The 10,000-nt window shown below is 48.1% G+C and overlaps 2 protein-coding genes across 2 annotated transcripts in view; one reads left to right on the forward strand and one right to left on the reverse strand.

Moving 5' to 3' along the window:
* Positions 1-3,421, forward strand: part of CFAP157 (cilia and flagella associated protein 157) — a 10,512-nt gene extending 7,091 nt beyond the window's left edge. Inside the window, exons 6-8 of the mRNA XM_015827405.1 lie at positions 1,526-1,747; positions 2,487-2,637; positions 3,254-3,421. Coding sequence (XP_015682891.1) covers positions 1,526-1,747; positions 2,487-2,637; positions 3,254-3,421 — 541 coding nt within the window. The remainder of the gene's footprint in view (positions 1-1,525; positions 1,748-2,486; positions 2,638-3,253) is intronic.
* A 1,049-nt stretch (positions 3,422-4,470) lies between these two features.
* Positions 4,471-7,832, reverse strand: PTRH1 (peptidyl-tRNA hydrolase 1 homolog). The gene is made up of 5 exons (XM_015827412.2): positions 7,743-7,832; positions 6,880-7,099; positions 5,604-5,703; positions 5,131-5,176; positions 4,471-4,748 (listed from the first exon to the last, which is right to left on the reverse strand). The coding sequence occupies exons 1-5, from the start codon at positions 7,830-7,832 to the stop codon at positions 4,500-4,502; spliced, it is 705 nt and encodes a 234-aa protein (XP_015682898.1). The 3' UTR covers positions 4,471-4,499.
* Positions 7,833-10,000: the final 2,168 nt, after the last annotated feature.

Below are 10,000 nucleotides of genomic sequence, written 5' to 3' on the forward strand. Positions count from 1 at the left end.
CTCATAGGACTCAGGGCGGCTAACAGCCTCATAAAAACCACAATACAATAATACAATAATATCTATATTAAAAACCGAATTAAAAGGAAATATTTAAGAAGGCCAATCATTAAAATTATCCTTAAAATTACCCTTAAAAAACCCCGCTAAAATTCCCTAGGCCAGACCCGCTTGTTGAAAAAGCCATGTCTTTAGGGCGAGGAGTCCCACCAAGTATCCCTCCTTCCCATTTCAATCCCATTCTACAGCCCTGCCAGGTAGGCTGGGCTGAATGCGGCCGGCCCAAAGCCGGGAGTTTAGGCGGCGAGGGAGGGGGGGGACAGGAAGACATTCTCACAACCAGTTTGGAGAGAGAAATTTACCATCTTCCCCCCCAAGAGACCCCTTTCTCGTAAGAGCCCCCTTAACTCTCTGGAGTGGTCTACTTGGTGTCGCTTAAAAACTAGAACGTTAGAAGGCAGGTTGTAGCAGGGGAAAAGTGCTTTTAACAACTCAAGTGGCATTGCGTGTGTGTGTGTGTGTGCAGATCGGAGGGGAAAAAAAACCAAGCATCACACCAACCATGTTAGTTAACTTTGCAATCTGAGCTGTGTTTCTTCCTCCGACTCTTTTTTAATAGACACAATGCTGTTTCTATTAAACGGTTAGGTGGCCCTGACGTTCGTATTTGGACATTTATATTTTATTGTGTTTTGCTATTCCTGGGTGAATTGTTAGGATATACAGAATAGAATAGAATAGAACAGAGTGTAGAGTACAATAGAAATTAGAATGGAATAGAATATATATTAATAGAATAGAATAGCATAGAATAGAATAAAATAGAAATTAGAATAGAATAGCATAGCATAGCATAGCATAGAAAAGAATAGAAATTAGAATAGAATAGATTAGAATAGAGTATAGTAGAATAGAATAGAAATTAGAATGGAATAGAATATATATTAATAGATTAGAATAGCATAAAATAGAATAAAATAGCATAGCATAGCATAGCATAGAATAGAATAGAAATTAGATTAGAATAGAGTAGAGTAGAGTAGAATAGAGTAGAATAGAAATTAGAAATTAGAATGGAATAGAATATATATTAATAGAACAGAATAGAATAGGAATTAGAATAGAAATTAGGATAAAATAGAATAGAATAGAAAATAGAATAGAAAATAGAATAGAAAATAGAATAGAAAAGAATAGAATATATATTAATAGAATAGAATAGAAATTAGAATAGAATATATATTAATAGAATAGAAATTAGAATAGAATAGAATAGAATAGAATATGAAATGGATAGAATAAACTAGACTAGACTAGACTAGAATAACAGAGCTGGAAGGAACCTGGGAGGTCATCTAGTCCAGCCCCCTGCTCAAGCAGGAGACCGTAGGGCCTATAGAATTTGAGACAAGTGGCTGTCCAGTCTCATCGTTCTGTCCAGCAATGAAGCACCCACAACTTCTGCTGGCAGGCTGTTCCACCGGTTAATTGTCCTCGCCGCTAGGACGTTTCTCCTTAATTCCAGGGTGCTTCCCTCCATGATCCCTTTCCTCTCTGCTCAGGAGCGGCCGCTGCCGGAGGAGGAAGACAGGGACTTTGACGTGATGTTCCAGTTGCGGCGCAGAAACGCCTTGCAGGGCATCCTCCATTTTGTGCAAAGGGGTGTCACCCGCCTGGACGCTCAGCAGGGCCTCCACCCCGTCGCGATCGAGAGCAAGGTGGTCAAAGTCACCAACCTGTCCAGAAGGTGCGAGAGCCGCGAAAGAGACGGTGGGGCACCTCCCGGGCGGGGTCCCCAAGGCTGGGGGGGTTTGTGGGGACCCACACCACCCAACACAACTGGGAAGCGTTGGCTGTGCGCTCGCTTTGGGGCTGAGGTGCCTGGATAACGGCCGGGATTACAGGCCGTCCTGCCGACGTACAACCACGTTTGCGCCCAACGTTTCTGTTGCTAAGCGAGACCTCTGTTCAGGAGTTCGGCCCCGTTTTACTGCCTTGCCTGCCACCGTTAAGTTGTTAAAGGGGGCGACACGGCGGTTAAGCTAATTTTGTTTCCCCGTTGACTTCTCTGGTCGCCAAAGGGGGGGATTGCATGACCCCCTGGGGCTCTGCAACTGTCATAAGTACAAGTCAGTTGCCACGTGTCTGAATTTTGATCACGTGACCCCCCTGGGGAGAGTGCCACGCTTGCGTGAACAACGCTCCCAAGTCCCTTTTTTTCAGTGCCGTTGTAAGTTAGAACGGTCACTAAACGAAGTGTTGTTAAGTCCGCAGTGGGAAAGGGAAAAGCGCACCCTTAAAAACGGGTCCCGGGAAATGGAGGTGCACGATCCGAGGGAAAGGGCTGTCGAAGGGAGGACAGTGGGGAGGGGGTCTGCAGCCTGGCTCCTGCTGGGTGAGACCCACACATAGAGGCAAACACACGCAGACACAAGCACACCCACACCCTCCGCTGCCCGGGGCTGATCCGGCGCTTTCCTCCGCAGCTTCTCCACCGAGTGGCACACCAAGGCCTCGCGCACCACCTCCCACTGCAACATATTCCAGCTGCCCAAGCCAGTACACAGCCTGCCCTCTCTGGAGTCCGTCTCCTCCGCCCAGCTGGTCTCCATCCGGCCCTACAGCAGCGCCAACGAGGTGGGTGGGCAGCGGGGCCGGGGAGGGAGGGGAGGGCCGTGGGGGGCAGAGAAGAAGGGAGCCTTGCTTCGTAGGGGTGAGGAAGGCTTGCTGCCCTGTGGTTTGCTTCCGTTGCTTTTGGTCCTCGCTGAAACAGAGTTTCTAGTCCTCATGAAAGAGAGGGCTTCTAGTCTTCGTGAAATAGGGAGTCCAGTCCTCCCGAAACGGAGGATTTTTTAGACTTCGTGAAATAGGGATTCCAGTCCTCATGAAACAGGTTTTTAGACATTCTAGCCCTCATGAAACAGAGGGCGTCTAGCCCTCATGAAACAGAGGGTTTCTCTTCCTCACAAAACAGGGCTTTTAGTCTTCATTAAATAGGATTCTGTCTAGTCCTCTTGAAACGGAGGGTTTCTAGTCCTTATGAAACAGGGCGTCTAGTCCTCATGAAACAGAGGGTCTAGACCTCACGAAATAGGATTTACTCATGAAATAGGATGCTAGTCTTCCTGAAGTAGGATTCTAGTCTTCCTGAAACAGGATTTCTAAGAAAACAGGGCTGGTAGTCCTCATAAAAACAGCACCCCCCCCCTTAAATTCCTTCTCTCCCCTCCCCCTCCGCTTTCTTCTTCCGCAGTCTATATCGTCCTGGAGAGCCGAGAATAACGGCCAAGGCAGCCCGCCGGCCAGGAGCGCGGTCCACGTGCCAGCGGAAGGCGGGCAGGGATCGGAGGAGGTGGCGATCCGCGAAGACTTGCCGGAAATAGTGTCCCACCTAGCCAGGCAGGAACTGCTCAGCAAGTAGGGCAGAAGACCGGGGTGGGGGGCTGAAGCTATTCCTCCTGGGCGGGGAGAGGGGAAACGACACACACATATGATGGCTTTATTCTTTAATAAATACACGGAATTGACCTGTGCAAACCCGGATAAAAACGGAAACGACGAGAGCGCCTCGTAGCCGGGAGTGAGAAATGAGAACGGCTCCATCCGTGGCAGAGACCCAACTGGGGAGGGGGAATGTGACAGGCCACTGCCAGGATGCTTGGGGGGGGTCCCTACCTGCCACTCACCCCAATTGGCTGCTGTGGCTTTTTAAAAAAATTTTCTTTTCTGTCTTGTAGCCAAATTAAAGTGGACCCTTCGATCTCAGAGCCCCCCCAAGTCTTGCTTTTCAAAGAGGGCGGAGAAGGGAAGCGCTTCGCCCCTCCCGGGTCGTTGGGGTAGTCCTCAACTTAGGACGATCGTTCTAAAGGACGACGTCCGGACTCCCACCATCGCAGCGGCCCTCCTGTGGTTGCCACGATTACGATCTGGGGCTCTCGGCATGCGTAACCGGAGATCCAGGACAGCCGCAGGGCGATCCCGCCGGCACCTTGCTTACTGACCGCCGTAATGGGCAGGATCCCTTACGGTCGTTAAGTCAAGGACTGTCTGTGCACTGCACGAATCGTCGCTTCAACCTCCGCCTCCAATTGGGAGGCAGCGGGAAGCGCAAATTACGTTTTTCTCATCACAAACGGCTCGGGCGTCAGGAAAGACCTCCTCCCACACACAAACATTCAAAGCGGGGCTTCATAAGAACTAGAAACATGATTTTCTGTTTCTCCTAAAACTGTAATTCCACGGGCACCAAAGAACAGAATACCACGACATGTGTGTGTGTGTTGCCCAATCCTCAACCTCCCTTTTGCTTTCATAAGACCCCTCTCCCTGTTCACCACAGTGTGGGTGTTGGATTATCCGGCCGCAGCCCCTTAGAGGACCCTAACCCTAAATTCTTGGAGTAAGATTTGTCCGTTGTGCAAAGCCGCAAGCATTGGGCAAGCCCAGCCGCAGTTCACACACACACACACACACACACAATCTACGTTCCCTGGCCGTTCTTATAGGTCGGTTCGAGATGGCCCCCTGCCATCTGTTTTGTGCGGGGGGCTCGCGAGTCCATCGCAGGGATCCGGGGACTCCCTTTGGCCACAATTCTGTTGAAGATGCTGGAGCAGGATCGTGGTTGCCCGCTCAAATAGGGATGGCAAGACCTCTTGCTCCGCGTTGGTAAACTGGCTTAGGACGTAGTCTTCTACGGCTGCCTTTCCCGTCGGACGGCCGATGCCGATCCTCAGCCGCGCCATACGCTGCGGAGAGAGAAGGCATGGAAGAGCTGCAGTTGGGGGACAGATTCGGCGAACCCCTCAAGCATCATCAGATCAACCGACCCCTTTTTCTTCTCAACAGGGCCCTGCCCAAATTCACATCCCCCTGCTCAGCAGAGGGAAACTGACTAGGACTTGCGTGCAGGCGGGCGGGCAGTTCTAACCACGCCCAGCATTGCTTTTTAGCCTGACAACCACCACATCTGTGGTCCTCTTTAACCAGGCTCTACCCCCAAGTGGGCGAAGGGGGTTTGCTCGCGGTAAGCCGAGATGCCGTTACACAAGACTGTCAATCAAGGATCTGCTGTTCCGACGGCGACACGAGGGTGTAAGGAAGGGATCGGAAAGCGAAATTAAGACCTACGTCGGAGTGCAGGCAGCTGATGCAGGAACGGACTCCGTTGTGACCTCTGAAAGATAGATAAACAAGGCCTGTGAGATCCTGGCTTTCCTTCAGGATGGGTTTCTTTCAGTAATCCTAGCTTAATTGTGGCTTAAAGACCTGGCTAAACTCATGCTAAGCCCAGAACAAGCCAGCCACTTTAGAGTACCTGCACTATGAATAAGGAGCCTGCATGGCTTCCAAATCTAAGGGACCGGCTTGGACAAAACTCAGCAGCACTTTTTCGTGCGGCTGCTGATAAAAACAGGATCGCCAACGTCCGATAACGGATATGGCAGAAGAAGAAGAAGAAAGAAGAAGAAGAAAGAAGAAGAAGAAGAAGAAGAAGAAGAAGAAGAAGAAGAAGAAGAAGAAGAAGAAGAAGAAGTAGTAGTAGTAGTAGTAGTAGTAGTAGTAGTAGTAGTAGTCTATAAACTAAAAATATAATCAGGTACCTGGCACTGCCTCCCAGTTTTAGGGAGATCTTCCCCAGAGGCTTATCCAGATCATCGTGGACCAGATAAATATCTTCAATACTAAGGCTGAATTTTTCCGCTGGCGAGAGAAGAGATGGTCAGTGGGAGAAGCCAATCTAGTTGGAGACAACTGGTTTAAAATAGGTTTGGTTTTTGCAACGTGGATTCACACCCATCTCCAGTTTTCCAAACCCAGAGATGGCAGGCTTAGGGAGGGAAGGGAGATAAGTGGCAATCCCAGATATCTGATTAACTCCAGATCATGGGAAGGAGGTTGACTACTAGACAGAAGAAGATCTGGAGAACATGATCAGTGTGAGATCTTCCGTTTCCTTCCGTTCTTCATCCATTTACTCCCTTCTCTTCCCCTCTTCATCCATTTACCCCCTTCCCTTCTTCATCCATTTACTTCCTTCCCTTCTTCATCCATTTACTTCCTTCTTCATCCATTTACTTCCTTCCCTTCTTCATCCATTTACTTCCTTCCCTTCTTCATCCATTTACTCCCTTCTCTTCCCTTTTTAATCCATTTACTCTCTTCCCTTCCCTTCCTTTCCCTTCCTCATCCATTTACTCCCTTCCCCTCTTCATCCATTTACTCCCTTCCCTTCTTCATCCATTTACTCCATTCTCTTCCCTTTTTAATCCATTTACTCTCTTCCCTTCCCTTCCTTTCCCTTCCTCATCCATTTACTCCCTTCCCCTCTTCATCCATTTACTCCCTTCCCTTCTTCATCCATTTACCCCCTTCCCCTCTTCATCCATTTACTCCCTTCTCTTCCCTTCTTCATCCATTTACTCTCTTCCCTTCCCTTCCCCTCCTTTCCCTTCCTCATCCATTTACTCCCTTCCCTTCCCTTCTTCATCCATTTACTCCTTTCCCTTCCCTCCATCTTGTACAATTCATACATTGCAACATGACTCGTTAGACAATGTTGGGTAAACCACGCTTTCTATCTTAACTGCAAGCATAACTCAGCCACAAACATGCTAGTCTTGCTGGGTGATTCACGGACGGTTCCATTCACCGTGTGACCCATAAACTAAACTGGGTGACTTGAGTAACCCAAAGCTGCCCAACCACAGGAAGGAATCGTTCTTGGAACAGCGGAGTGACTCCCATCCGGGATGGTGGTATTCAACAAACTCATCAACGGAACAACCAGCGGCTCAGCTGACTGCTAGGATGTGGACCTCACAGGAGGAGGTGGCCATCCATTGGCAAGTGAAGAGGACGAAGGAGAGCCTGCCGTACCAGCTGTGACCACGGAGGTCCCATTGAGGTTCATGAACTTGCGAGGTTTCATCAGCAGAAGCTCAGCATCTCCTAGGCGGGCCACCACTACGTCCGCGCAGCATTGCTTGTCTCTCTTCCACTGGTCACCCATGTCCAGCTTGGAGGCCAGGTGGTTCAGCACTGCCATGCCCACGCTGTGCCGGGTGCCAGGGAGCGTGTAGTTGCCCAGGCCGGCCACCTGCAAAGGAGGAGGAGGAGAAGCCATGAATGGTCCACAGGGATGGATTTCGTGATCTTCTCTAACCTTCTCCAGATGGTCCATGGATGGTCTTCAGATCACATTGTCCCCAAGCTTCGGACCCGGGGCTGGGACCTCAAGTCCTGGGAGCCAAGCTGGGCAAGATTCCCTAATTTCATCCCCTTTAAATCCAGCTTTTCCTTGGTTGCAAAGCAGCCAGATGTTTACGGGAGGGTGGAAGGTTGCATTGTGAGAGGTGGAAAGTGGGGACAACAGCTGCAACTCTTCTAAGCCAGTGTTTCTCAACCTTGACCATTTTAAGGCATGTGGACTTCAACTCCCAGAATTCCACAGCCAGCAATGCTGAGATCTAATCTGGATAGCAATGCAAGCCTGTAGTCCAAAAACATCTGGAAGGAACAGCTGGCCCACTGCCCTATCTTTATTTAAACGTCGTCTCCCTTCTTGGCCCGCATATGGAAGATTTCTGTTACAAAGAACCGGAAGTCTAATGTGATTGCCACGCTTGCTTTACCTCTTTGGGGCTGCCCGACCGAATTGACCCACCCAACCCGGAAGCGATCGTCTCCAAACCGGAAGGAGCTTGGCCATAATGGCGTTCGCTTGCGAGCGGCTGTCTTACCATCACCCGTTTCTGAGCGGTTTGTAGCTCGTCGCCGCGGTGACCCAGAGCCCAGCGTAAGAGTTGTCTGAGGGGCTGAGGACGCGTCATGGCTTCTCCGCCTCGCCTCTTCCCCCTTCCCGAAGGCCCACTTCCGGTGCCGGCCGTAAAGTTAAAGAAAAAGAAAAAAAAAGGCCCAGCTCCGCCTTTGCCTCTTGGTTCAGTTAGTGTGACGTCACTGGTCCTGTGGCCTATCGCGGGAGGCCTGGCGGGATGGTTTTGCGGCCGCCATCTTTTTTAAGGGCGGAAGCTCGAGTCTCTTCTTTAAGTCAAGCGCCAATCACAGCAGTGAAATATGATCAAACTTCTTAGGAAGATGCAAATACGTAACTTGCTATTTTGCTCTTTAAAAATTAAAGCCACGGCCTCTAGGAAGCAATTACAGCAATAACAACAACAGCAACAACAATAATAATAATACCTTGGGACTTGACAGGTTTGATAATAAGAACATCAGCAACAGCAACAATAATAAAAATAAAATATCTTGAGAAGGACATGATAGGAATAATAATACTAATACTGATAATGATAATGATAAAAATAAAATACCTTGGGAAGGACATGATAGGTATAATAATAATAATAATAATAATCATCATCATCATCATCATCATCGTTTGGGAAGGACTTCATAGGAATAATAATAATAATAATAAATACCTTGGGAAGGACTTCATAGGAATAATAATAACAATAATAATAATAATACCACCTTGGGAAGGATTGGATAGGTCAGGGGTAGGCAACCTTGGCTCTTTTATGACTCATGGACTTCAACTCCCAGAATTCCTGAGCCAGCTATGCTGGCTATGCTGGCTCAGGAATTCTGGGAGTTGAAGTCCATGAGTCATAAAAGAGCCAAGGTTGCCTACCCCTGGGATAGGTTGATAAAAATGCCAAATCCAGCCTAAAAGTCTGGCTGACTGCACCCACCATAATAACAAACATATTAAATATATTGTTTAGTACATAATATAAAGTTACTAAATTTGTACTACAAATCCATGTCATAAGTGTACTAAATAAATAGGAATAAAAATAATACCAATTTGGGGGTCATAGTTGAAAACGTGGGACACCTTAACGAAAAAAAGCAGCTTTGAGGCAGATGGCCTGCTTATGGCATCCTGACAAAACGTAGGCTAGGTTCCCAGTTCTAGTAGAAGGATGGTTTTCCAGATGAAAAACGTTTTGGAAAACATCCTTTACCGAAAACCAAGGCGGCCTCTCAGAATAAAAGGCATATAAAGATGTTAACCATTTTGTGAAGTGCAAGTATTCTTTGTCTCGTGTCCACAATTGGGACCAGCAACTCGGTTGTTAAGCAAAGAGGTCCCTAAATGAAACCATGATGGTGCTTTTGATCTCACTTAAGCTTTACAGTCTTTGGAAAGGTGGCAAATGCAAGGATTGGCCCTAAAGTCACTTTTTGATCACTGTCGTAACTGAAAACCATGGCTAACTGAGGTAGTTGTTAAACAAGGATTACCTGTGCTTGGGAAAGAAGGTTGGCATCTCACAGACCAGCGTAAAATCCTGGAAAGATGGCACTTGCCTTCTTTTAATGATGTCTCCGAGGCCTTGTGCGTTGACTTCTTTTCATTTTCTACAGCCCTTTGGTAGGTTTTAAATCTGGAAGTTGCTTTTATTTTTATTTTATTAATTTGATTTATATACCGCCCTTCTCCCGAAGGACTCAGGGCGGTGCACAGCATATTAAAAACAAGTTACAATAAAATACCAAAATAAAATTAATAAATACCAAAATAAAAACCCCTCTAAGACCAGATTAAAAGCCAAATATTAGTAGCTGTGTCGTAATTAAAATTATATTAAAAATCATCCCTAACTAAAATCCTCCCTAGGTCAGGCCCGCTTGCTGGAAAAGCCATGTCTTGAGGGCGCGGCGGAAAGTAAGGAGGTCCGGAATCATCCGGATCTCGGGGGGTAGTTCGTTCCAGAGGGTGGGGGCACCCACAGAGAAGGCCCTCCCCCTGGGGGTCGCCAGCCGGCACTGCTTGGCCGACGGCACCCTGAGGAGACCCACTCTGTGGGAGCGTACCGGTCTGTGGGAGGAAATCTGTGGCAGAAGGCGGTCTCGGAGGTAACCAGGTCCAATGCCATGGAGCGTTTTAAAGGTGGTAACTAACACCTTAAAACGCACCCGGAAGACCACTGGTAGCCAGTGCAGCTCGCGCAGCAGCGGTGTTACATGG

This window comes from Protobothrops mucrosquamatus, unplaced genomic scaffold (genome assembly GCF_001527695.2).
Source record: "Protobothrops mucrosquamatus isolate PMUCROS unplaced genomic scaffold, P.Mucros_1.0 scaffold3677, whole genome shotgun sequence".
In the NCBI taxonomy this organism is placed as follows: domain Eukaryota; kingdom Metazoa; phylum Chordata; class Lepidosauria; order Squamata; family Viperidae; genus Protobothrops; species Protobothrops mucrosquamatus.

Excerpts from the sequence above, each read along its gene's own strand:
- PTRH1 (XM_015827412.2), bottom strand. The coding sequence starts at position 7,832 with ATGACGCGTCCTCAGCCCCTCAGACAACTCTTACGCTGGGCTCTGGGT. Across the intron at positions 7,100-7,742 it reads CCGCTCAGAAACGGGTGATG|GTGGCCGGCCTGGGCAACTA; the intron begins GTAAGACAGCCG and ends CCTCCTTTGCAG. Across the intron at positions 4,749-5,130 it reads TCAGCTGCCTGCACTCCGAC|CGTATGGCGCGGCTGAGGAT; the intron begins GTAGGTCTTAAT and ends CTCTCTCCGCAG.